Here is a 27,977-nt window from a genome sequence, read left to right as displayed (position 1 = left end):
CAGCAACATGCCTGATTACAACGCAGACCTCTCCATCTGCACTCGCATTTAATCCGCCTCAGCATTAACGAGACACATAAGCAAACCTCTCTGTTACCGTGGCGTGTTGTGTCTTTTTGATGCTGAGGGGAACAGTCGCGGACCACAGAAAACTGAGCGAAAAACGAGTGAAACAGCTTTAACAGACTGCGCGCGCTCCCGCGGCCGTACAATCAGTCCGTGGCAGACAGTCACTTTACTCAGAAACGGATATGATAAACCAGCTCTGAATGCACCGGAGCAGCAACAACAGTCAGCCCTGACCATGGCGGAAGAGGACGACGTTAGGATTTGGATTGTACAGAGCCTGCGGGGTAAAATATGTAAGTCTGACCGGCGTGCCGATGTGTCCCACACGGGGAGAGAGGTCAGTAGAATAGCTGAGCGGTGAGACGGAAAGCCGGAGGGGCGCGGCGTGCTATCAACAGCCGACAGTGTGAAGGCAGAGACAGGCAGCATATCTGCTCGCTCTGCTGGTGTTTAACGTCAAGTTATCCTAGCATGCTAGCAGAAGCTACTAGCTTGTTGTAAATGATTCCATTCACCGAACAGCTTTCCGACCGTTTGTTGGTATCTCCTAGCTCACACAGCGTTTTAATCTTACTGAAAATGTTAGTTTTTCTTTTCTTTTCGGAGAGTAGAGCTGCCCTGCGAGCTAAGTTAATGCTGGTGACTGAAGTAAAGCTAGCTACTACCAGCCACTTGAGTTAATCGTCACTAAGCTAACCCATTCAGCTTTAACGTTACTCAATGCAGGTGTGCCACCAAATTCCGTGACCCAAAGACTGTAGGGATTTCACTTATAAGTACCACACACAAGTGTTTTTCTAATAGTTTGTCCCCCTGATATATGATGATAGGTGTTAGACCAAAAACAAAAAGGGGAAAAAACAAATGCTGCTACAGTGTTAGGATATAGTCATAAATTCTTGTCGACAAAAAATGTGACTTTTTACATGAGAAAGAGTTTTCTCTTAATTGGTTGATAATAACAGAAGGTTTATTTTACATTTGTGTCTGTATATCTCTGACAGCTATCCTCACAGTGTGTGGTAAACAGCTTTATATGTCATATATCAGCTCAAATTCCTAAAGTCACTCATTTATATTAATAACCCAGTGCATGTACTTGAGCATCACTGGAAAAATAACTTGCAGTGCACAGGATTTGGGGTTGTGTTTTCAGACCAATGGTGAATATTTTCTATTGTACCCCAATGTCGACTTATTTAGTCCGGTCACTACAAACTCTGCAGGTCTCCAGTCCTCTTTCCCATATGAAGGAATTTATTAGAATAATATTAATAATAGCTGCAATGCCTTTTCTGTTTGCCACAACATTGAAGATTAAAGTATTAACTTGGGTAGAGTGCCTTGTTTTGTGTGCTGTGCCCAATAACCTGCTTTGGCAAACAGAGCTGTTGTCAGTTTATTATCACGATCATCCCATTTTCATGAATATGGACATAAAAGTAGGTGGCTCAAGCAGCTGATTCGTTCTTTGTCACCGTGTGTGCCAGTTTGAATGTGGAATTTTGTATTCTGGGGCCGTCTTCAAAAGTTTCAGTCACTGCTATCATTTTGAGATTCAAGTTGTACAAGCTCAACTGGTTCTGGTACTGCAATTACAATGTTGCCGCAGATCCGATAACTTCTCATCAATTAAACTGCATCCACTGCTGCAACACCCTCTCTGCGTTCACGTTTCGGGGGATTCATCACAGTTTAATTCTGTAAAAAAAAGTAAATAGATCGAAGCAGCCCGCCGTCAAACTACTTCAACTTCAAGTGGGCCACAACTTTAGAGGGTTTTCAAGAATGAATGTCATGTTATATACGCTTCATGTTTGACAGTTTGACATTATTTCTGGTATGAGCCTGAGAGATGTGTGTTTCCAAAGTTGGGCAAGATTCTGTCCGAGTAGCTATAGAAGTAACTTAGCAGTGTGTGTTTACTGTAAGGTAAATGTAGGCTAAATAGTATGAAAAGCCTTAATGCTTGGGCATACAATAGGAAGGCAAATGTCAGTTTCACTACTATGAATTAATGAGAAAACGGTAAGCAGAACAAAATTGAGGAACTATCATGGCATGTAACTCACTTTGCAGTCTTGCGAAACTCTATTCTTCCTCGTTCACATTTAGCCTTTATTTCCTTGAGTATACATCAATGGAGGTGGCACACTGTGAAGATGTCTTCTGGACAGTTTATTTGATGGCCCGTGTACTTTGATCGGTTCATACAGTGACTAGGCAGTCCTCAGCCAAAACATCTATTGTTTAGGCTTACCCTCAGGTTATGGATTCCAGGTGGTGGCATGCGTCTGTTTTTAGGGATTTTATGGAAGAAAAGAGACAATAACCAAATTATAACTGTGTGTTTGTGGTTATTTGCACGTTTGCTTGTGTGCTCTACACTGACCGGGTCATCCTGGTGCAAGCTTACTGACAACTTGTGGCTGTTTTTACTGCCTGTTCCCAAGATTAGCCATACTACATTATTATTAGCCTGTTAAATAGCTGATCTCACCGGTGGCTTTTCTTAATGAGGTCCCTACCTAGGCTTAGGGTACCGATCCAAAGCTAAAGGGACTAATTTAGACTCTTACTGCTACCTTAATCCAGCAGTCTAAATCTTACTCTGTGTAAAGTTACAGATAATGCTGTCTTTAAGTGACCATTATATCTTCTGGCAGTGCCAGTTCAACTCGTCTCGAACTGACTCGGCCTATTTGTTTAGTGTATGTCTTGCACACAACTCCACGGCGTGTAACCTGGCTCAATGTAATGGAAGTGGTGTATTACCGATGTGTGTTTGTCATTTGTGAATCAGCGCTGTTCTGTCGCCATTGGTTATGCTGAGGAAGTCAATGTTTCATGTTTTTAACCACATATGAGCATACGGTCTACTTCAGCTACATCCGCTCTGCAGTTTGCCCTGCCAGGAGCTCGTGTCCCCAAATGAATATGAGGATGTCAAACATCAAAGCAGAGTCCTCGTTTTTTTAATTTTACGTACACTTTCTTTCTTTCGTTTGCCTTCTTTTGTTTTTCATTCTTATATATTTTTTAAACCAAGAGTAAAATTTGGCATCTACTTTAAGTTTAGTTTTTCAGCCATCGCAGACTCTTAAGACTAACACTGCTGTACTTCTCTGAATTATAAGACCAGGGATTTACTTGTTTAGAGATCTGAAACTTTAATGTATAAATGATGATTTCATTACCTCGTATAGAAATACTATATATTTGTTGAAAGGAGCAATAGAAATTCAGAGATGTTTTTGACAGTCTTAATAAAATGGATGAAAATCTGTTATGACTTCTTAAAGGAAGTTAATTTGTATATCAGGGTGACGGTTGTGTTCTTCTTCTGGTGCTGCAGGTGAAGCTAAGAACCTGGGTCCGGTCTCGGGTCCAAATCGACAAAGGGATCTCTGTACATTTTGCACCATAAATCTGGATCAGGAGGAAGTGTTCCGCACCAAGATTTTTGACAAAAGTGTCAGGTAAGCCCCGATAGCATCCATGTCGCTCTGCAGCATCAAATTAAATTGTAAACTTTCAAGCATTAAACTTGATAACTTTGATGGAATACTAGATGTACAGCACGATTAGATCCAAGGTGCTCAAACATTACATGTTGTGTATGGAGGATATCTGGCATATATCGTCTTTTCTCTGATGCTGCACACAGACCAGCTGCGTTTTCTACGTTTGTCGATAATTGGTAAAGTTTTCTCAGTGAGGGCTCTCTGCTTTCTACTGATTTCTAAAGCTCACCGCTGACTAATATAAATAGTGCAAGTATGAAATGTGAAATTGGCAGTATTATTGTAGGAAATAATGTAATTGACATACTTGGGACGTTAAAATCACGTCTGAGTCACATCGTTGGTATTACAGTCTTGTGTGGGATTTGAAAGGAATCCGCTGTAATATCATTAGAAAAGGTTCTGCTGTCATAAGCGCCATCAACACAAGTCATTGCACACCTCATTTATCGCAAGTAATGTTGGTGATACAAGAAATCCAAACATCCTTCTGTTTATATGGAGGCAGAGGTTTCAGGTTCTGTGTGTTATTGGGTAGTTTCCTCCTCAGAGTAGTTCTCTGAATTGAGGTGTGAATCATTTGTATATTGGATCAAAATGTGCATTGTACTTGTCAGTCAACTGAAAATCTCTGTGAAGTCAAAGGATATGCTGCTGTCATCTTACTGATACTTGTAATTATATATCGATTGAAGCCTTCTTGGTTCTTGGGCCATTTGCCATTGTTTTTAACTCTGTTTCAATCCTTCATCATTTGTTTCTGGCCTGGTTATATCGATGTGCAATAATGTTAATCCATCAGGTTGTGCCAGTGTGATGCTTTTTAACAGCTATGATTACTAAAGATAAAGATATTATAGCAATTAGGTTTCAGGAACAGTTCAAAACTCAATTTAGAGCGCTGTGGGCTTTTTAATAGCTTTTCTTTAACTGTCAGACACAGCTTCAAGAAACCAAGATGGTGGAATGGACTACAATGTTGAGAAGTTTTTCATTTGGCTGCTAGCATTCTCGCTACAATTTGAAGTCAAATGAAGCAGAGACATAGAGATGAAATGTCGAAAGCATGTGGAATCAGTAACGCTGACCTCTGTACTCTTGATATTTGTTGTATAACTGTCAATGGGAGACATGTCTTGTTTTGAAGACATTTGATTGTAGATTAAAACATGCTAACAGTGTGCTTGAAAATACATATAAGCAGGGTGGGAAACATTACCAATAAAAAAAACCTGCTCAAGTTAAGTTCAGTAAGAAGATGTAACCTCTCAGGTTGCTATGTAACTCCTTTAGCATCGGGTTATAAACATGCTCCTGCCTTCTTAAGGTATTTCACAACAACCCCTTTTTTTTCTTTTTTTTTCTTTTTAAACATTACATCAGGAGACTTTTACAGTCTCTGGTGAGGGCTGTCACTCTCTTTATGTGTCACTCTCACCTACGTTAGCCACGGCTTAGCAAATCTTCATAATCACCCATACTTGGACCATGTTTTCCTTGATGGTGTTTGACTCGTGTCTGTTTGTATGTGCTTCTGTCTCTTGACTGTAGAGAGGCTCTATGGAAGCTCTTATTTCAGCTAATCCCGAGGATGAATTGGGCCTGTTCAAACAGCTGTGGTCAAGTGTGTAGGTCTACCTAAGGTTACCTGCACTATTGGAAAAGTAGTGTAGTGGATGTAGGTTTAAGTGTGTACAGAACAGGAGGGAGGGTAGGGGGGGGAGGGGGGGTTACAATCTCTATTTCTACGTGATGTCGAGGAGGATGTGTGGGTGTACACTGGCTACATTGGCCAAGCCCAGTGTCGCAGTGTCAGGCAAGACATTTCACCATCCAACATGCACACGCTGTAGAGGGAGGAGTTATAGTGCCAGGTCTGTGTAGCACGTTACTACGTTTACTTTAACTGGCCTTTCATAGACACGAAGCAAATTTCCATGTCTGTCAGTGTAGGAATGAAGAAAGCTCTGAACTCAGTCAAGCGAAATTGCCTCTGAAATTTAAAAAGAAATGAAGAAATCATAGTTCTCTTGAACATTTGAAAGGTTTATGAAACCAGTCTGTAATGGAGTGTTTGGGTGCTCCATCTGCAGACGGTGCTGTACATCAGGGTGCGTTTAGCCTGCAGCTGGCTACGTCACATCAAACTGTTTGGCTCGCAGTCGTGTTCAGAAAGTAGTTCTGTCCATAGGACTGATGGGTGGAGATGCCTGGGCCCTCAGTTTATTCTCCCAGCTCCCACTTAGCATCCATTCGAAACCATTTGCTGCTCAGCTTGGTCAGATAGTATTGCAGCTCATCCTGTGTGATTTATTTATTTATTTATTTTTTTGCGTTTTCATGTTCCCACTCTTGTCTTATTTGAGAGGTACAGTTGAGTAGTCCAAAAATTGAAGCCCTTTTTCCTTGACCTTGTTGGAAAATATCGTGAGGTTAAAGTCAGAGTAAAGCAAACTTAGAGTTTTTATGTGGAAGGAAGTCACCGTAGTTCCTTAAAACCAAGTATGACGGGATGAAAATAATCCAGCATTGCTAAAGGAGGCGATGAAGAAGTTGACCAGCTCTTATCTTGTTTTTACTTTTTCAAATGATTCCATTAAAAGTACTAAAATAAGACTTTCAAAGCATTTCTTATTTCAGTGAAGACTAGCGAGTTTACCTGAATATGAACACAAGAGACTGCACAGCTCATCAATACGGGGAATGATTAGTATACCGGTAGCTTGCACATGAGAAGAGAGAGTCGATGGCAACGGTGACAGATTTAGACCTCGACATATCAAGAACATTTCCCACAACCCTGATGAGTCACGAGGGCACCCTGTGTTGTCCACCTTCTGCTCGGACACCTCATTGTCCAGCACATTGGCAAATCCTGTGCTTATGAAAGTGAGGTGATATTGTTGTTGCATTTAGGCTTCATGCACAGCGCCATGGCGATTCAGCAATGATTTCTTAGAGTTTTTCTGCGTAATCAAGGGGTGCAAATGCAATCACGTATCTCTGAATTTGCGTCATTGTTTTAACCAAAACCATTATATAACGTACGTTTGTGTGTTAGTGATCACGCAATTCTTAGCCTAGAAGTAAGATGATAAACAGGATAAATTTGCTCTCTAACCAACAGTTTAACAGTGGTTGCAGCCCTTTTATTATTCGATTTCACCACGCTTCATTCACTATTCACATGGACTCACAATCTGTGTTGATCTGATCCAGTATCCTAAACTGAGAGCACACACACACACACCTGCTGAAAAAACACTCATCTTCACTAAATATTAGAAACCTCTCTAAATGCTCGTGTTTTTCAAGAATCAAGAGAAGGTGGGTGTTTATAGTGTGTATTTACACAATAAACTCTAACTATGGTGGTATAAGCTTGAATAATGAGGCGATCTGTTTTGATGTCAATAAAGTTTTATCATGTAACCATGGAAACACATTATTTTTCCACCTTTATTTATAGCCCTTTCTATGGAGAGGACTTCTACTTTGAGATCCCGCGCCCATTTCAGTTTTTGTCCTTCTATGTTTTCGCCAAGGGCGTTTTCCAAAGGGACCTCCCTGTTGGTAAGTCACATTCAGAAGACATAAACCGGAATGCCGTCTTATCTCAATGGATCTGTTTTGGTTTAATGTGTGTGTGTGTGTGTGTGTGTGTGTCCGTCTTTTCAGGCAAGGTGTCAATCAGGAAGGATGATCTATGTAAATACAGCGGAAAGGAGCACTGGTTTAGCCTTCAGCCTGTGGATCCTAACTCAGAAGTTCAGGTAACTCCTTGAAAAGAAGTTGAATCTGAATTGTCAATTTTTGTCTTTTGCCTTTTAATTTTAGATCCTAGTAGTTGGCTTTAAAGTTCTAAAACTCTTTCCTCAGCTCAATCTCAAGTGGCGAATCTACTTGCTTGTGGCCTGAAATGTGCACCGAGATTAGATTTTTCCAAAAGTAAGGTTTAAAAGTGCCTGAAGAAGACGCCGTCTTCTTCTTCTCCTTTCCTGAACAGGCTGTTGCCAGTGAGATTTAGTGGGCCAGTTTGGAATAGTTTTAGTGTCATGACATGTAAACTTTCTGTACAATATTGTCACTAGCTAACTCTTTTTTTTCATGCAAAGTTCTCACATCTGTTGTTTTGACACCATTTGAGAAGCCTCCTTTCGAGACATGCGAGCGATTGCTGCTGCGTCATCTCTACGCCACGTCGAATGAGCACTGTTGTGCTTTTCTGTGACAGTTTGCGGCCGCAGTCTCAACAGATCAGATCTAGTTACATTTACGTATCAGTTATAATCCAGCGATACTCTGAGCCGCAGCAATCACTTTAACAGATCTGCACACACGGCAGCGGAAATAACTGACAACACTGTCCAGCGATTTTAGCTGTTGCGCTCTAATTGTTTCTGAGTGTGTCCGAACGTTAGAATTTGTTTCTCGCTGTTTGCTGGAGCGTTTTTAGTTGCAGCATGAACATGTAGAAAAGGAATGACGGTTTAACATAACCGTAGCACACTTATATGGCTTTTTGTGAGAAAAACTGGGACTTACATGATGATGGAGATGGAAGACTCTTTACTCAAGCTGAAGTGCAACCCCGTTATGTATCACACCACCACAGAACGCTTGACGTGCTAACACGAGTAGTTTGTAATGGGATGTGTTTGCTGGGAAAAAAAAGGCAACAACGAAGTCAGAAAACTCTGAGGGCTTTTATGTCGTATCTCACTAGGTGCACCATCAAATCTCGCCCACGCTGCAAATATTGTGGTTCTTTCTATCACTTTGAAGATATGTCGCAATAAAGCCGTGGAGAATGTTCAGCAGAAACATGACCAATACCCCAAAAACCAAAGCTTAACCCCCTAACCCCACTAGGGTTTGTGTCTTACGTCTGAAAAAAGCTTTAGAGCTTTTTGTGTAAGTTCATAGTCATTTTTTCATACTAGCAGTAAGTCAACCTCTATTGATGAAGCAAGTACTTTGTTGTTCGTGCGGTTAAAAACATCAATCATCAGCACAGTGACATCGGTAAACAATTTCATAGACCCAGTTGGTTGCAAAGTTTGGAATTTACCAAAGAGATCTTCGGCAGACTTGACCTGTGTGTCAATTTCAGTCAATCTCAGTCCAATGTAGGTGGTTTATGGCCCTTTTCAGTCTTTTCTTCTTGTTTTGGGGACATAGGTGGGTTGTTTTTACCCCTAGAAACTGGGTCTGCGTTCAGGCATTTGATACATTAAACTACATTTGGACCTGTGTCATTGAGTTGAGCTGTCAGTTGAACAATCAAGTGTCTTTAAGCGTCATCCTACACAGGGGAAGTGACCTCAGGGGGCCTCCCTCTGCAGAGCATGTCATAGTGTACCCCAATGAGGTGATGCCACGTTAGAGCCTCCTGAGCTGCACCATCTGATATTTTATGGAAGTATTATAATTTTCATTACCCTTTGTTTTTTTTTTGTTTTTGTTTTTTTTCGGTCAACTTATCAGGATATAAGTTTATATATTTTGTCTTCAAACTCTTAACACCGCCTCACCTGGTTTGTTAGTTCATTGTTTGACCATCTGGTACGAAAGTCCTGCTATTGAGAAGATTTCTGATGGTCTTTAAAACTTTTGCATGATGGCGTGACATTAGAGCAGCATTTCCTGTTGACCTTGACTCTTTTTCAAGCAGTCAGAACAATTTCTGAATTCAAAAAGTAATTTATTGGACCTATAAAGATGCTTAAGAGACAAGTGTTAAGGTAGCTGTTTTGAGAAGTCACATGTGTGGTGTCTGTAACATTAAACCTGGGGTTATTGTGCAGTGTTAAAGTAAGATATTCGGCAGGCACGGCACAAAAACTATGTGATCTACTGCTGCACTGTAGCTAACATGTTGACTTTAGTTGCCATTAGCCCACGCCGGTCTATTCTTGGTATGTACTGCTGCACTGATTCACTCACAAGTAGACACTTTCAAATGCAGTTACATCAGTGAGCAATGGAGGTGGTGATGCAATGCCTCTCTGGTTTGGTTTGTAGCCAAACAAGAGCTGTGTGAACTTGCATATTTCATAAGGAATACTAGTGTTTTTTAAATTACACCATTTTTTTTGTGACTATATATTCCATGTATATAGATATAATGTGATAGTTTGCTAAGAATCCGGGCTCATTCGGACCCTTGTAAAGTGGTTATCTTGGCTTAAAGGCCCTTCTTGCATCAGAAAGAGCTACTTGCCTTGTCAGCCAAGAGCTGAATTGCAGTGACAAAGTGCAAGTGTGGGGGCGTTCTGTATAGCTCCCTTTCTCTCCATCTAACACTTCCGAAGGCGAGACCTGCAACCTTCACCACATCCGACCCGTGAAGATCTTTTTCAGTGATGACAGAATGCACAGCTGTTGTGGGTCTTGTCACACATTTTTACCTCCATTAATCAAAAACAAGATGAAACATGTTGTGTAGCACGGCGACAGAGAGGACCAAGAAGCAATTTAAAATAGGACAGAGAAATATGTCGAACTTGGTACAAACAAAATGCATCAAAAATAAAAGTATATTTATATGTCTGGAGAGCTGAAACCTCTATCTTTGTCTTGTTTTATAACAAACTTCTTACTGACTTCTTTTGACTTGTGCCTGAGTTTAAGATTCAAATCTCATGTCTTCTCTAAACGCACTTTCCTTTCCTCGTGATCACCAGGGTAAGGTTCACCTGGAGATGCGTCTGAATGAAGTGATTACAGAGAACGGCTCAACGGGTCAACACATACTGGTCCGGTAAGTTCCAAAATTCCCTGGTTGCCAATCTACGGAGGTGCGATCTGATACGATTAGTTCCTTTTTTCATTTTCACAGTCTGCAGGTCGTTTTGACATCTCGGGTCGAATTTTAGAAGCTGAGAATCAAACCAAGTGTTTCCTTTCGCTGAAAAATTAAACCCAGCACAGGGCCGCTCGGTGCGGGAGTCGAACCGGGGTCAGCTGCAGCGAGGACTGTAGCCTCTGTACATGGGGTGGCTGCTTAACCCACTACGCCACCGTCTGCCCCCCTAAATTACAGATTAAACATTCATTTAACTTTTTGTCAGTAAGATTACGGTAGTGTTTTTTATTTTTGTTTTCTTCATTTTTAGACTGAAAAAAAAAAAAGGTGGAAAGTAGGACCACCTTTTTTTGCACGAACATTTGCACGAAATGTTCGGACACGGCTAGGAGATTTGATTTCACATCATTTTTAACAGAACTTAACAGTCTTAGAACTTTATAAGCTTGTTGGCAATATGGTGCATTTAGTCATTTCAGTACTTTATAAAACTGCTTAAACCTTTTCCCCAAACTGGAGCTGCCTAACACACTCTAAATAACAATAAGTCACAGCCCTGAACCAGGAATAGGTTACAAGAAGGTAGAAAAACGTTTTTTTTTTAGATGTTCATTTTTATAGTTTGTGACGGAAATAGGAAATGGAAGTCAACAGGATTGTTTGGGGTCGAGACTAAAGGAACTTTTGCAAATCAAAACTTCCATATGTGTGTAAGAGACCCTCAAGAAAGACTTTCCAGGATCTTCTCGATGAAATTTAGTGTCAGAAGTTTGGAAATGGACAAAAAAGCCTGAAGCCTTTTGGAAACCTACCCTCTGGACTGTTGAAGTGAAACTATTACAGTTTGGTTGTAATGAACAAAAATTTCTTTGGGGGACAAACGCCCCTTAACTCTGTCTGTCAATTCGCAGTGACTTAATACAACTCCGGACTGTCGCTCTGCTCTAATAAAATCCTGATTTTTATAACCGCAGCGTCATCAGACAGAACTGCCATTGAACTACCTTAAAGGCAACATCTGTGCAGTGAATTCTACTTTCATGGACGACAATCGCCCACGGAGAAAGTTAGTCAAGTTGAAACTCTATAACTGTAGCTCAACTCGACTGATCACGAAACCGCGCTGAGCGTCCTACAGCTGATGAAACTCTGGACCGGGAGCCTTTTGCAGCAAAGGCCCGAACGAGTTAAGAGACCCTTGGTTTGATGCAAAATATGTTAAAAAGCTGTGACATTTACCAGATGAGGGACCCAAATCTTTGCTTAGGTCTTTTTGTCATTTTATTTCATTCTATGGATGAATTGCATAATAGTTATAGACTAAAGTTTTATCAGTATAGCTTTAAGAAGTCAAGTATATATATTTATAGCATTAGATATTTGCTTGTTATTGTACATTTATGTGTATCTAATGCATACAAAAGCACTTACAAGAGACAAGGAAAGGAAACAAAAAAAAAAAGCATAGTTTTTACCAAGATTTTACCAAGAAAACTGTTGCATACGCACTTTGTGCAGCTTGCCATCAGCTGTTTAAAAGGTCAGAGGTTCATGAGGGAAAACATATTATCTGTAAGTAGTTTATATTGATTAAGAGTATATTTCATGCCAATCTTAGTCCTCTATAGCATTTTCAATTTTGATGTGAGTCACAGTAATACTTTATACTTTACAAGTCAAATAGTTGACACAGGCTGATTTAAATAACAAAATATGGGGTGGCGATTGGGTGGGAGCGGCTCATTCAAAGATCGAGTTATTCATGTAAAGCGCACATGTAAATGTGCAGATGTCAGGCCTCACACTGTTTACGTATGTTGTTTTTCACCCCCCATTCATACTTGAAGAGCACTGTAATGAAGAGGAAGTGATGGCATCTGAGCAGGAAGCCTGCACTTCTCACACTGCAAACCGCTGTGGTTTTCTTCTGCAGTCATTCACTGTGTCACTTACGTTGTTTGTTTAAACTGTCGGCCTGCTCACCATCAGCTCACACCACCACTGCAGACATTACGAATGCTGCACCCTCCTGTTTTTCTGCATCAGCTTAATCACATACATCAAAGGTGTTGAGCTTCTCTTGTGCACACTTCCAGTAGTCCTGTTCCGCTGCTGTGTGATCAGTCACCAGAGATGGTCAGAATACAGCGAGGCAGGGGGTTAAGACCGAAGCATTAAAGGCTACAGGGAATATTGTCATGGCACCCTGGAAGATTATAGACAAACATCCTGACATTCAGCTGCCTGGCTTCTCTCTCTGGCCTCACTTAGCGATGGGCTGAATTTATTCTCATTCTCTGGAGGCTCCCGCTTAGCAGCCACATCCTGTTTAGGGTGCCTTCAGCGTCTGTATGTTGTCACCTTGTGAAGAAATTTTTTTTAAAAAGCAATGGTCCCTTTGTGACACAAGCTAATCATGAGGGCAAAGCAATACATTTAAATGAAAACGAACACACACATGGGCAGCCTGGATCCATTTCATACTCGTTTGCACTTTATACATCATCTGCTTGTGAAATAGGACTTGGCAGCAATGTCCTTTTTAAATTGTGAGTCAGGTTAATCAACCATCATGACTTGTCATGAAAAGCGTAGCATTCATGAGCTACTTCATTGCAGTAATATTGTTTGTGATCATGTACACGTTAGGCCTGTTAGGATCAATTCTAGATCATTCAGTTGGTGTTGTTTGAGGTGGAGGTTTCTTGTTCTGTCCTATGAAGTGTACGTATCCTGTAGTTAACATGTAAATACAGAGCTTGTTTAATCGTAAAGACTTTCCTACTCATCTGTGCGTCTTACCTTGTGTGCTCTCGTGACACAGTGAGGAAAGCTCAAGCCAATCAGAACATATTGCCTGAAATATTGACAGATTGGTCCCATTATGATCAGCTGCGCAGCAGTATTCGGAAATCTGGGCTGACTCTTGTGGAACTGCTCACATTAGAAATGTTGAACTCCAGGAAAGATCTTCACTGTAGCTCGGATCTAGGCTACATTGAGTTTCTGCGCAATGATTGCATTTACTGACTCTCTACCTCTTTGTGAACTGCTGCAGGATAATAGAGTGCAAAGAGCTGCCTATGATCAGTGGCCAGAACTGCGACTCCTACGCCACCGTGACCCTCGCCGGACCATCCAGGTAATTCTGCAAACGCCACACAAAGGACGGAAAGAAGCGAGGCTGTCTTAACTGCTGATTTGCACATTTCTCAAGAAGTGGCTCAGTTGTTTTCCTTTTTTTTTTTTTTTCCTTTCAACGAGAGATGGACCGATTCATTTCCCATTCGAGATAATCGCCATCTGCAGAATGTAGAACGGATCCACTTTAGAAAACTGAGATAACGCAGACATGATAATGTTGAATATGGATTTAAGTTTGGCTATTTTCGTCTACTTACTATTTACTGTTATTAACTTTGGTTTTTTTCATATGCAAAAATGACAATAATGTTAAGATATCGACCATTAGCTGCTTTTCTGTAAATGATTGTCATTGACCATTAAAAACGGATTTATCAGTCGTCTTTTTAAGAATTTAAATGAGTAAATTATCATATTTACACACCTGAGAAAATGTCGAATTGCAGCTTTTTGAAATGAAAATAAAAACCAAACCCTCCTCTGCATTTGAACTCCGTCTATACATGTCTGCTCTCTTTTCGCCACCAACGTTTACCTTTTTCCAGTTGGTGAAACTACATCCGAGCATATTTAGGCACATTTTGATAGCGTTACAGAAGTTGGATGTCATCCTTTTCACAATCTCCACTCTAAATTTTCGGGGTTATCATCAGGAGAATTGCTCAGTTTCTGTGTTCTTTGTCCCCAGGTCAGACCAAAAGAAAACAAAGGTGAAGAAGAAAACCAGCAACCCTCATTTTGACGAAACCTTCTTCTTTGAGGTAAATTCTGCAGTGTTAAAAGTCTGAATGGATCACGTTCTTGGTAGATTACTGTGAATAAAACATTTCAAAGACGCCGTGTGTATAAGACAGCCCCGTCCGTAAGCCTCAACATGTTCCTCCGCAGATCACACGGATCAGCAACTACTCCAGAAAGTATCATTTCCAAGTGGAGGAGGAGGACATTGAAAAGCTCGAGATCAAGTAAGTTTAGTTTCACCTGCACAGTGCAGTGTCTGTATCGTTCCCCTCTATAGTTGCGACAGAAGAAGGAAAAAAAAAAAAAAAAGATTTCTCAAGTACTTGAGGGCTTAAAAAGAAAAAAAACCAATCAATTTGGATCTGGTGTGTTCTGACTGCTGATAGAGAGCCTTGGTTAAGGATATGTGGGGCTTCCGTCACAGTGGACTCGTAGCTCACAGGGTAAGACTAGTCGGACTCAAAGGTAAACACTCACGCATGGTTTTGAGGTTTGGATTTGAGGTGGTGTCACTGCACGGGTATTATGTCGGTTATTATGCACCAAGCAGGTAAGCGCCACGGAGTTGTCTTCGGATCCCTTCCGTTGCGTCGGAATTTGCGTGGTTTATGTTTTGTGCTGAACACACGACAACTACGGCTTTTGTCTGACGTGCTATAGTTTTAATTCAGCCCTTTGATAGACAAAATGTGTTCTGTGCGTTCACTGTCATTTGTCTTTGCAGAGTGGATCTGTGGAACAATGAGAATCTGGCTCAGGATGTGTTTTTGGGGGAAACTCGAGTCCCCGCCAAGATCTTGCGAAATGACCACATTCACAAAGCCTGGTAAGTACTAGACATAAGTTGTATAATCATTTTATCAACAAACATGCTTTTATTAGTTTAGATAAACAGCTCTTAATGGATCCAAAACAGCACTCAAAAATAGCAAAAAGGGCTCACTTTATAGCTCCAGATCTCAGGTCATATCTGTTTCATGAGCTCCTCTGATACTCATTTTCCTTCGTGTCCACCGTTCTTCATCATCAGCGAGCTCGGGGACTGTTAAACAGGCTCAAACTAAGAATAATGTTTATCCTTATAGCAGGCCAACACACATGTGGACGTATGACTATAAAAGATGGATGAACACACTATAATAGCCTCGTTGCTTTATCCCTCCCAGCTGAGGTGGAGGACAGAATCATGGAGTCACTCAACTGTTTCCACCATATAAGTTTTCTCATATAAAGTGTATCCACTGGGCTCTTAGATCCTCTGAAGCTGGGGGGGTTAAATGCAGGTTGAAGGCGAGCTCAAGAGGTCGAGGCCAGGCAAAACTTGACAAGTCACACGATTTATCTCTGAGAGTCAGAGCAGACTGCTGAACGAGCAGTTTTCCATACCAGGCGCCACAAAACAAAGTGGTTTGTAGATAGGTTTGTTTTGTCTTTTTTTTTTTTTTTTTTTCACTTGATAATTACTTCAGTCACCCAAACATGAGTTCTTACAAACAGAAGAAGTGATTGAAACTTTTTTTTAATTTTCAGAATATGCCCCCTGTGAATAAATAGTTTTGTGTCATATCTGCGTTTCATCATTCTACTAAATTAAAAAAGCTGAAGGAGCATTCTCTAAATGTCCCTCATTGCATTTCTATGAGGACATTGTGTACCAACAAGCGTTCTCAGCTGCTGCGAGGCGACTTGAAAAGTCACCCCGCAGCTCTGTGTTCAGCATTTTTTCCCCTCGGTCTGTATTTGTCGTAGCTTTGCATCGGAGTCGGCGATTCGAGATTGTGCCAGATAGCAATCTGTTGGGGCATGAGAGCTGTGAGGGCTGTGCGTGGGTGGCTGTTTGCATGGTGGCAGTGCCTCATGTCCTGTGTTTGTGCTGGAAGAGGTCCATGTTGCATTCAGAAAACACCGTTTGGCTTCATAAATCGGCACAGATGATCTGTAGAAATGCCCCACTGAATGTGTTCCGTGATCATAGATTAAGTATCTTAGGGACAGACATAGAATAAGTGCTCAGAGCTTTTCAAGCACTCCAGTTGAGCTCTGCGTGGATTCGTTCTGTGTTTTGCACCACCTGTTGACTTCTTGGGAGATCTGCATGCGGCCAGTTTTCTTTTAACCCATTTCAACTCGAGGCTTCCTCCATAAATAAAAAGGGGACAAAACCTCAAAATTCACTCTAAAAAGTATTATTTTTTTCTGATAAGATCATGTAAAACACACATCAGGCTTAAAAGGAAAAATCAAACAAACGTTACATCCAGTGTGAAAGGATGTAACTCATTTAAAGTTAAGTCTTTAATTCCTTGTAATTGCTTTTATTGAGTAATACATGTATGGCTTTTTCACAAAGAGCTTGAGCTAAACATCCTCCAGTTTATTTTTAATTTATCTGTTGTCGCATCAGTTTAAATATGAGTAACAATTGGGGGATAAAATGCTTCTTTTCTTTCTTTTTTTTTTTCTTTAAGCACCACGTTTCTTTCGTCAGCTGTTTTGTCACTGATATTTATTTATTTTCATATTCATTCTATCATAATGTAGATTTGAAGTACGTTTTAAAAGGATTGTAATTGATGCGCCTTGTACTTGGATTTGGTCCCTGCGGAGGAAAAGTGGGGAGAAAAAAAAAAAAAGGAAAAACTAGCTACATCCTCTGGGTGCCATCAGATGAGTGTTGGTGATGCACTCTGCCTGCTGGTTGTATGAATAAGCAAATTTACTCTCAAGTCTGCCCGAGCAACATCAAAGGTGTTGACATGTGCACATTCGCTATTTCAATTATTTGATTATTTGGCCCTTGAAAAGTTTAATTTTATAGATTACCGTACTTATCTACAGAGTTCCTGTTGAGGTGTTCAGGCCATACATTACTAACAAAGACGGTCTTACCTAATAGTCTGCAAGCTGTCAAAAGACCACAGAGCTAGAAATCAAAGTATGTAGGTTCTGTACAGCAACATTAAAATGATTTTTTTTCCACACCTCACAGAGCACTAATATTGGCCTCTTTTGTCCCGACGCTCCAACAGGTATCTCCTCCAGCCCAAAGGAAACGGCAGCAAGTCTAAGTCTGATGATTTAGGGTCGCTGCGTTTGAAGCTGACCTACATCGAAGACACGGTGCTGCCATCTGCCTGCTACACACCACTCCGCAACCTGCTGCTCAAGTCCCCGGATGTGAAGGTAACAACTCAAGTTACAATAAACCTTAAAAGATGGGGAGTGTTGTACTGTTTTGTTGTTCACCTGTGCTGCTCGGATATAATGTAACGGCCTCTGTAATAATCTGGATTATAAAATGGATTTTCTTTTCTTTTCTTTCTTTATCTCCTCCCCTCTCTGCTTAACCTTTCTTTGCCATCAATTGTATTTCTGCTTTTCACCTCTCCGCCCTCCAATGATGGGCCTTTCTTCTTCTTCTTCTTCTTCAGCCCATTTCAGCGGCAGCAGCACACATCTTTGGGGACATCTGCAGAGAGCGATATGAGGCCATGTTGCCCATGGTTCGACTGCTGCTCTACCACAATCGTTTTGTGCCTTTTGTCTCTGCTGTGGTGGCACTGGAGCTGGACAACACTCAGTGAGTGCTCTCATACTTGTGTTCTCGGCGCTGACTCGGGCGCACAGGAGAAGTCACGAAAGAGTTAAATTTATGTTCCCGTTTTAAAGTTCTTTAGTTATAACGACGTAACCAACACACGGATGTAAACAGGAAGCAGCTTCACAATGCAACTGACATTAAAGGCGACATCTGAATAATTGACTTATCAGCTTAATTTTTTTCACTTGTGACGAACACGTGAGTCGTTTCTAAATGAGAACAGTCCGTCACACCTCACCCCATAAAGCAGAGAAGAAGAAAACTGTGATGCAGTCTGTAAAGTTGGACTTTTAAAAGCTGTTAAAGAGGCAGTTAAACTCGTGGTTCCTGATGCATTTGGAGTTTTATAAAGGAGGTTGTGTAAATCAGTCTTCAACTGCCACAAAATAAGAAACTGTGAAGTAGTGTTTTGTTTTCTCTGGAAATGTTGATGGAATATTTGTGCATCTTTGTAGGGAGGCTAACACTATATTCCGTGGCAACTCACTGGCAACCCGCTGCATTGATGACATGATGAAGATTGTAGGAAAGAGTTACCTTGCTGTTACCCTGAAGCCTGTAATAGATGAGGTATGAGTAGGAGGGAAACACACACACACACACACACACATGCAGTGCTATTAAGACCGAAATATAGGGATGAATCACAGAGGGCACTGTGGAAAAAATCTGCATGAACTTTTCTGCCTCAAACGAACAGATGTGCAGATGTTAATGGCAGATTTGTTGCTCTCACAGAGCATTTCGTCTATTTTTTTTATTTGTTTTTATTGTCACCATTTTTAATAAGTTTCTCTACACGGCTCAAATTCAGTCGAAGTCAAACTGAATTTGATCAGTAAATAGTTTTTTTAGAAATATATTTATATATGTAAATATATATTTGTGCTGTTGTATCTGGTAAATGTGACATATTTTACTGGTCATCTTCATATTTGGTTCCACATGTGATTTGTGCGGATAAACTACACAGCAGAGGCATGTCTTGAAAAAGGAATAAAAAGCTTAAGATTTAATTGTGTGTTGATGATGTTTTTTGTTTTTTTTGCCTTTTCATAGATTTGTGAATCCAACAAGTCATGTGAGATAGATCCCATTAAACTAAAGGAAGGGGACAATGTGGAGGTCAACAAGGTAAAAGAACTCCTTTCTTTTGGTTCTGATAAAGTTTATAAAGCTTTGCTTGTGGTTTAATATGTGTAGTGCTGCGGTCTGCACATTAAAACAGTGACCACATCCAATGTTTATTGCTTCTATTTTTGATGGCTGCAGGAAAACCTTCAGGTCTATGTCCAGAAAGTCTTCTCCTCCATCACCCAGTCCAGCTCGAGCTGCCCCCCACTCATGTGTGACGTCTTCAGGTCTCTGAGACATTTGGCCTGCAAACGCTTCCCAGGTAAAAGATTCCCTGCTTCTGTCAGGCATCCTGACTCTTATTATTCCAGAGTTAAAATATGAAACGCGTTGTACATTTCATAATAATGGATCACAAGATCACCGGCCAGTTGTAATTCCAACACCAGTCATGAAAAAAAAAAAAAAAAAAAAAAAAAAAAGGACTGAATGCCTTGACAGTGGCCAGTCATTGCCCCGTTTTAACACACAGTGCTATGTTTTCATGCTGGAACCACAGACTCTGTGACTCTAAACTAAAATGAAGGAATTGTGTGTGTTTTGGTGTTCGAACCATAAGGTGGAGCCAAATCTTTAGGTTTAACTGGAGGTTTTAAATTGTTGCACAGTTTGGTGTTTTCCTTTAATAAGCCACACGTATCGCTCGAGTGAGCTTGTGTTTTTTAGCAGAATGTTCTTTTTTTTCCATTTCTAGGTGACCCGCATGTTCAGTACTCGGCTGTTAGCAGCTTTGTGTTCCTGCGTTTCTTTGCCGTGGCCGTCCTGTCCCCACACTCTTTCCAGCTCCGTTCTCATCACCCTGTAAGTCTTCACATCTGGTACCACATGGAATGAATATACCAGAGATTCATTTCACCGTTGTCATCGTCGCTCTTCTCTAATTGCAGGATCCTGAGATTTCCCGCACACTCACTCTCATTTCAAAAACCATCCAGACTCTGGGCAGCTGGGGCAGTTTGTCCAAAAAACTGGTGAGAGTAAAAATGATTTTATAAAGGTGACAAGTTCTGTTTAGCCATTCAGTTGTGATAATGACTCAATTTCTCTCTCCAGTCCAGTTTCAAAGAAACGTACATGTATGACTTCTTCAAATCATTCCAAGAAGACAAGTGCATTGAAAAAGTTAAAAAGGTACTTTTTAAAAAATAAATAAAAAATCCTCCTGTATTGTGCATAATATTTAGATGTCTGTGCGTATCGTTGATGCCATTCTCATCTGTTTCTAGTTTCTCGATGAAATCTCCTCCAATGTCAGCAAAGAATCCAGCGGGCTGGAGGACGCCGTGGTTCTGAAGGAAGGGTGAGCGCTCATTGTGACCGGAGGCTGCGTCTTTGTTAGCCGTTTTTCAAAGTTTAAGTTTAAAAAAAAAAAAAAAGTGTGCGGGGAGATCACGGTGGTCTCATGGTGACGGAGGCTGAAGGAGGTTCCAGCTGTGTGGCGCTAAAGGTGTTTAAAGAGGAGACCGAAGAGCTTCAGTTAAAAGTTAAATTGGAAAGACTTGGCTGTGTTTTCATGGGAAAAGCGTTTGCTGCTTGTAACAAAGTACTGACTACGGGAGGGGGATGAAACTTGTGACTCAAGTCTTTCATTGTTGTACTGCACAAGCCCCTGCCCACAGAGATAAGACCGTTTCCCAAAGCCATTTTAAATCCAGCTGAGTAAACATGAAAAGGGGCGCAGTCATGACTAAAGTTGGACCAAAAAAACTTTTAGGGCTTTTAACAGTGAACACGTCCTTCTCTGTTCTTCTTGCACACTTCCCTTAACTTATAGTGGGTTGCCAAGATGAAAAAAAAAAAAAGTAAAGATGAGTTTGGCAAAAGGCATAAAATGACTATTGAAGATGGTCTTTTTTTAAACTTTCTGTCTCTCTTTAATCTCAAATCTTCTTACTCAGCCTTTATGTTCGTCCCTGTAGGGAAGTGCAGAAGCGTGCTCAGCGGGGAAAACATCTGGTCAAGAGAAACTTTCAAAAGAGATGGCTCAGAGTGACCAACAGGGAGCTCTCCTACCACAAACATAAAGGTGAGACCTGCGGCCCGTTGTGCCAAAGATGTACTTGTACGAACACTTCTGTAAGCCGCTTACGCCATCTGAAATTATTCCGATTTTTAAGCATAAACTTGACCGAATGCTCTCTGTTCGCCAGGGAAAGAAGCCCTCTGCACCATCAATGTGAAAAGTATCAAGGCGGTGGAGAAACTGGATGAAAGTGCCTTTAACCGCAAAAATGTAAGTGGGTTTGCCTCCGATGCCTCGTTGGTTCAGTGAGAATATGACTTTGCTCTCTGTACTTTTACCCTCATACAGAATACAGTAGGATAGCCCATGCCAGAATTTAAAGATGAAGAGGAACTTTTCTAAAATACCTAATTTACCAAAGCAAAATGAGAACAAAGTGTTTATTTAAAAACAAAACGAGGGAAGAAGAGAAGTGGAGCTTTTATAGCTTCTACACTCGTTCCCTGACTCTAGAAAGTACGATGCCAAAGTCTTTGACTCCCACCCTGTCGTGTTTGCTGCCCTGTTCAGTCTCAGTCCGTCCTCTGTCTGTATAAAGATGACGTAGCGCCATAATTATTACACTTATTGTTCTTTTTCATTGATGGTGAACAAACCGAGCCCTCTCTTGTTTTCACAGCTAACACAACAGTAACAGAACTCTGCATCATGCTGCAACAATATAACTGAACAGGGCTAGCGATAGTTTTATTTGTCATAACAGGGAGCTCCTAGTTTGTCAATAATTAGCGACTCTTTACTGTTAGCTGGAGAGTGGGTTAATTATTTCTATCGGGGCAGTGAACAGTTTGTGAAATTTTGGTAACTCCCCAAGTCTCAATCTGTTGTAGATAATTACAAGTTGCGAGTCTATATGTGGTATATATGCTCTCTATGAGCTGTGTGGAAGCAGTAGCCTGCCTTTGCTTACCTGCTCAGTCTCTCTCGTATCAGATGTTTCAGGTGGTCCACTCGGAGAAGCCTCTGTATGTTCAGGCAGGAAACTGTGTGGAAGCCAGTGAGTGGTTGGAGATCCTGGGTCAGGTCAGTCGCTGCAACGAGGGACGCCTGGCCACGTTCCACCCGTCAAATTACACCGGGGGAGCCTGGCAGTGCTGCAAAAGCCAGAGCAGCAGCGCTCCGGGCTGTAAGCCCTGCACAACGTGAGTGTTGCATCAACATCATCGCCCACACAACGAGAAAACAGCCGTAAAGTGCTCGGTATTCTTGCTGCCGGTTTGTGGAACAGATCACAATCAACACATCATTAAAAGAGCTCTGCTGCTGTTTTAAAACCGTACCACCGGTCTTCTGTTTGATCACTTGCAGATGCTTAGTCAAGTGCAGAGAAGATTGGGGGCAAATGAATAAAAACGTGCTTAAAAAGCAAATATAAAGCCTCCGAAGCTGGATCAGTTAGATGGGCTGGTTATAAAAGAGGTGTACAATACTTGATAACAAAGAAGCTCACAGAAACAAGTTAATATTAACTTGTAAATGTTCAAATAAGTGGCCTTTTTCCACTGTCGGCAGCCTTTTTGTAGGAACTGAACCAAACTTTAACGGATTGTTGTTTATTTAAGCCTAAGATTATCAGAAAACAACAACTTAGAGAGTTAAATTCTTCCTTGATGCATGCACGCTTCAGAAAGTGTGAAAAATGAGTAAATGGTTGTGGGAAAACGTTGGCTTGTGTATTAAGAAGTTATGTAGTCACTGATTTTTGCTGTTGGCTCAGGAATATATTTCACCATCAGTGTGGACTTTAAACAACTTTTCTTTTAGTAAAAAAAAGCAAAAGATGGTCTTTTTTTTTTTTTTTTTTTTTTTTTTAAGTTTTGCTTCACAAATGGTCAGTCATGGCCTATGTAGAATGAATTAGTAGCGCTCAGATTAACGAGGGCTCAGCTGGATCGGCGCTTTAACTCAGACGAAGGCGTTTTTGGTTTCTGGAAAGTTCTCCTCACACTTTTGTTCTCCCCTGTTTCAGCACCATGCTGGCCAACTTGCAGCTGGACATCGACTGTGACCGGGAAACGGAGAGAATATTCTCCCTCCTCTCCTCAAACGACACCAAGCTCCAGAACATGGAAGGTCGGTCCCTGTTCGTGAAATATGACATTTGAACGCAGCGGGCTTTGATGAATTGTGTATCTTTTCAAAACGGCCTGCAGTCGTGATTCATGCGCCGCACGTGTGAAGATGCTTGATTGCGCTCGTTAAAAAACACGGGGACACTTGTTTTTCATTGAGGCTGCTTGTTAACAAAGACCAGACTAAAGGAAAAAAAAAAGTAATCGAAACATTTGTTCATTCTTTAACGCGGTTCGTGTGTTTCACGTGAACAACTGAGTGCAACCTTTAGAATATCTCAGACACGTTTTCGATTCCCGTTTTTGTAGGCGAGCACGTGTTGCCAACTGGTTTTGATCAACAACGTAAGCTGCATTGTGCAACGTTTTCTTTCCTCTCCACAGATGCATGTGCCAGTTTGGCGGTGTACCAGGGCCCTCAATGGGAGCAGGAGGATTATTCGAAGTTCACCATTCAGGAACCCAAAGAGACCTTTCAGACACTCAAACAGCTCCGAAACATCATGGAGGAGCTGCAGGTGCAGCACAACATCAGGAACGACACGACAGCACAGTACGGCAGCCTGTAAGTCTGGACCGCTCTTTTACTACACCTTTCCACGTCTGTTTGGCCTCATACAGACGGGGCGGAGAGCAGCACATTTCAGCTGCCATTGTTTTTGCCCATTCTACCCTGTCATGATGTGTTATGGGACCCAGGTGCAGACACGGACGAGAGCCAAAATAAAGTTAAAGGATTTGTTTTCAAAAAATATAAACAAAAGCGCAGCAAAGGCTGGAGTACTGAAAAACTAAACTGAACATAAAACTGAGAAAATAACAAAACAGACTGAAATACTTGCAGAAAGGACTGACGAGGGAAACCATGGACCAGGGGCGTCGGAACAGGAAATACAATGGAAGACGTGGAACACAGACTAGGATTTTAGATAAGACAAGACAAGACTAGACTAGGAATTCAGAAGTATAGGACGAGGATCCGGCGAGGAGTGGTGGAACAAGAAAGACATAGGCTGTGTTCGAAAGCGCATACTACAGACTTGCATACTCATCGATCAGACAGTATGCCGAGCATTTACCCACATTGCATTTCGCTCCTGCCCGAGCCGAAATCAGCCGGCCTGATGCTGATTTCACTTAAGCTCTAAACTCTGTAAACTTTAGCAACATTTGAAACATTTTCAGGCGAGAAAGTAGTCGTTTAGATCCCCAACGTGTTGAAAATCTGACAAAATACCAGCTATTTACAATCTTGTTCCGACGAATTTGGTGATACTAAAGCTAGCTGCAGTGAGCAAAGCACTTCCGGTTATTTTCACAAAATAAAATACCCGCTGCCTTTTATCATAGGGAAAGCCATCACGATATAATTGGTGCTTTTGTTTTGAAAACAGGAAGTGAACCTACCCTCGTTGTAGCTAGCTTGAAACTGCCGTTTTGACAGGAAATGACGATTGGCGACGTCAAGTTATGTTGCATCTTGGGTAGTTTGAGTATGAGTAGTAACCTCATGATGCATACCCAACATTTCGGCGAATCTAGTATGCATCCGGGAACTTAAAAAAAAAGTTAAAGTTAGTATGAGTAGTAGGAGAAGTATGCGGTTTTGAAAACAGCCATATATACTGGGGAGGTGATTACTGGAGCAGGAACATACCCGAATACTGATAAACAGAACTAAGGTGAAACAAAGACTGAATGTAAATACAGAAAACACTAAGAGCACTGAATAAAAATACCAATAACTAAGTCACAAAAACATAACCGAAAACCCAGATCCTGACATACCCTGAACCTCATTGGAAATGTAACAGAACAAATGCCTGATATTTTTTTTCGCCGCTTAGAAAAAACGGCCCCAGTGGTCAAAATGCAGCTTTTGTTCTTGTGAAAGTGGCTCCTTTTGGCTGCATGTTTGGGGTCGGCCTGCAGGATGAAATGAATCGCACACCTCCCTATTGACAAAGAAATCTGAGCATGAAAATATCCTTCACTTTAACACAAATGTACGTTTATAAATAATGTATTTCTGATCGTTTTTTGTTCCCGATTCCATTCTTGCTGCTGCAGTCACTTGGTTATGCTCTTTGTTTCAGTGACAACCCCATAGTTGGGAAAACCTCTTAACCCGGGCGGGGCAGGTGTGGCCTGAAACGGGCAGAATCTGCGTGGTCTAAACAAGAGAGGCCACTGTGTGACCAGAGGAATGCTATACACCATGACCTCCAGACAGCTTCTTTTTTAAATTTTTTTTTATGGGCAATATGTGGACTCATCTCCTGCCAATCCTGGACTGCATGTCCCTCGTAAAGTGACTTTCTGTGTGTTAATTTATGTCCCCTTTTCCATCGACAGCTGTGTGACAGAGGCATCACTAGATGGTGTGTGAATAGGCTGCTATTTTCTTTTATTCACTCAGTTTTATATCAACAGCTGCGATGACTGGTTCCCCGTCTTTGAACCTTTTTTTTGTTCGGATACGAGTGTCCAGAGTTTATTAATAATAATCATCACTCTGGAGGGTCGTCCTCCGTCGGTGCCCCCCCCTCAAACCTTTCTCGACCCCTTTCCGTCTCCTCGTCTTCAGAGGAAACGAGCGCGTGCGGATGGATATGTATATGTGTACATTTAAATCGATGGAAAAAAACCAATCTGCCTTACATTGATGGATGTTTCTTTAACATTTAATGCTGAGGAAATGATGCAGATGCACTTTAAATATTTGGAGCTGTCCAAATTAAAACAATTAGATACTTGGTATCAGCTTTCCTCATTTTTGATCAGTTACATGATCTCAAATACTTTTTTTTTTTTTTTTTTCGTTTCGTTCCTGTACAAACACATTTATAGCTCGTAGATTTTAAGATATTTTTCATGACCAAAGGAAATCTCTTGGATGTACGTGAATATGTATTTTTGAATACAAATGGTTTAAAAAATTTAGACGTATATGAATATATATATATATATATATATATATATATATATATATATAAAATGTTCGTGTCCTCTTTGTGCGTACGGTTTTGCTAGCACATCCTTGATCTTTTTATTGATTCAAGCAAGCGAGCAGTTAGCATGCTTTCAGTTTTAAATCCTGATGGCATGACTGTGGTGAAGAGTCTATATTTCCTTGTGGTTGTGAGCTGCATCGGTACGGTGTGTCACAGTTGAGAGCCTGCCGGCATAACTACAGCCGCCTGTTCAGTCAGACAATCATAGCAACCTGTTAAGCGCTCCTTTCGCTTTTATCTCTCACCTCGGCAGCACTCCAGCTGCTCCAGCTGCTCCAGCTGTTTGCTTTTGACGTGGCACTCTGCAGCTCAGCTCCTTTAAAAACTGTCCAAAATAGTTGTAAATGATCGCGATTTTTTTATTTTTATTTTTGTTACTTAATGTTGAGCATTCGGCCTACACGTAACCAGCAGACGTTTTCACATGTCGACGGGTTATTTTCCCGTCAGTGGACTGGATGGATCAGTCTTTTTCAAACGTTTGTTCCAATCGTTGGTTTTGTGTTTTTTTTTTTTTTTCCTCCCTTTTGTTCTCAACCTTGCACCCATTTGAACAATGAAGTAAGAGAAACTTGAACTCGTTTTAACGTGACGGACGTTTGATGCCGATAAAACAGGGTGAAGAACGTCGTTTGCGCGTGCGCAGATGAGTTGGTTTGGCTTTGATCCAGCACGCACGTCTTGTTTGTTTAACAATCTATTTTCAATGGAAAAACTGTCTGTATCTGTTTTGGGTTTTTTTTGTTTGTTTTAAAACCACTGATATATTATTTTTTTTGTAATGCTGGTACAACCTTGTTGTTTTTTTTTTGTTTGTTTTTTTTTTTTGGTTATTATTAAGGCTGTTTTTGCATCCTGTTGCAAAGTTTTCCCTTGTTGAAGCTTAACATGTTACTGGAGTTGAAAGCGTGACATCCCGCTGCGCTGTACTGAAAGGGAATCACTAACCTAATGAGAGTCAAAACGCAACTGTAAGCTTTTTACTATTGGACACGGGTTGAAAAAAAAATGTAGATTTACTTTGAACTCCATTTGAGCCGTAACAATTGGATTTCAATCGTTGCTTATACAACTGTTATTCGGTACGGCTCCATCTCTTTGTTTTCTTGATGTCAGTGGACGTTAGTGAATATGTGCTTATTTTCATTTTTTTTAAAAAGGGAAACGTTTTCATGTCATTTCACAACTCCGTAGATTTTTCTTATTCGTCTGTGTTAAATAAGGGAATTGCTTCTTTTTGTTTCTTCCTTTTGGCACATCGTCCTGAAATAACAGTTCTCATCAGTTTGAGATGCTCGCTGGAACACGCGGCCCTCTGGTGCGTTAATGGAGCGTTTTGGGTCTGCAGCCCGTTTCACGTAGTTTTCTTCAATGAAAGGGAAATGTTCACGTTTGCTTTGAACTGCCAGATGGATAACCTAAGATGTGAGTTTCTGAGCACCATGTATTAATTATGGAAGTGATCAAAAAGGTTGAGGTTCACGCAGGAACAAAAAGGGATTCCGAGGCGACTGTAACCCTGTCGGATGCTTTACAGATGTCTATTTCGACTGCAAAACAAGCCATTTCCTTCCAGTCAACTTGTTCTGTGTTTAAACAAAGTGAAAGGACAAAAGGCAGCCCGAAGGCTTCAACATGTATGTATATTTTTTTTTTTAATAAAGAAGCTTCTTGCTGTGCTACAAACAGCAAGTGGCTGCAGAACGTGGAGATAATCGCCACATCTCCAACTCACGTCTGAATGTCTCAGCTTCAGTATAATGTCTGTTTTTATAGTCATTATGCTCGACATTGTATTTTGCATTTATGGTCCGTGCTCTGTTAAGAATAAACTCTTTGCCAATGCC

The 27,977-nt window shown here is 41.0% G+C and overlaps 1 protein-coding gene across 1 annotated transcript; it reads left to right on the top strand.

Moving 5' to 3' along the window:
• Window positions 1-27,977, top strand: rasa2 (RAS p21 protein activator 2). Its single transcript, XM_075473641.1, has 24 exons — window positions 1-362; window positions 3,425-3,548; window positions 7,063-7,166; window positions 7,272-7,366; window positions 10,280-10,356; window positions 13,460-13,543; window positions 14,234-14,306; window positions 14,434-14,510; window positions 15,011-15,112; window positions 17,316-17,469; window positions 17,718-17,866; window positions 18,343-18,457; window positions 18,947-19,021; window positions 19,160-19,283; window positions 19,716-19,822; window positions 19,909-19,992; window positions 20,075-20,152; window positions 20,248-20,321; window positions 20,941-21,047; window positions 21,172-21,254; window positions 21,978-22,186; window positions 23,014-23,117; window positions 23,501-23,681; window positions 25,213-27,977. The coding sequence occupies exons 1-24, from the start codon at window positions 305-307 to the stop codon at window positions 25,241-25,243; spliced, it is 2,469 nt and encodes an 822-aa protein (XP_075329756.1). The 5' UTR covers window positions 1-304; the 3' UTR covers window positions 25,244-27,977.

Source organism: Odontesthes bonariensis, chromosome 9 (genome assembly GCF_027942865.1).
Source record: "Odontesthes bonariensis isolate fOdoBon6 chromosome 9, fOdoBon6.hap1, whole genome shotgun sequence".
Classification (NCBI taxonomy): domain Eukaryota; kingdom Metazoa; phylum Chordata; class Actinopteri; order Atheriniformes; family Atherinopsidae; genus Odontesthes; species Odontesthes bonariensis.
Note: the sequence above shows the minus strand (reverse complement) of the source record. Positions and strands in the feature narration are given on the sequence as shown.

Bases quoted from the DNA above. Each gene is read 5' to 3' on its own strand.
- rasa2 (XM_075473641.1), top strand. From the start codon at position 305: ATGGCGGAAGAGGACGACGTTAGGATTTGGATTGTACAGAGCCTGCGG. The intron at 7,367-10,279 runs GTAACTCCTTGA...CGTGATCACCAG, and splicing joins ATCCTAACTCAGAAGTTCAG to GGTAAGGTTCACCTGGAGAT. The intron at 14,511-15,010 runs GTAAGTTTAGTT...TTGTCTTTGCAG, and splicing joins ATTGAAAAGCTCGAGATCAA to AGTGGATCTGTGGAACAATG.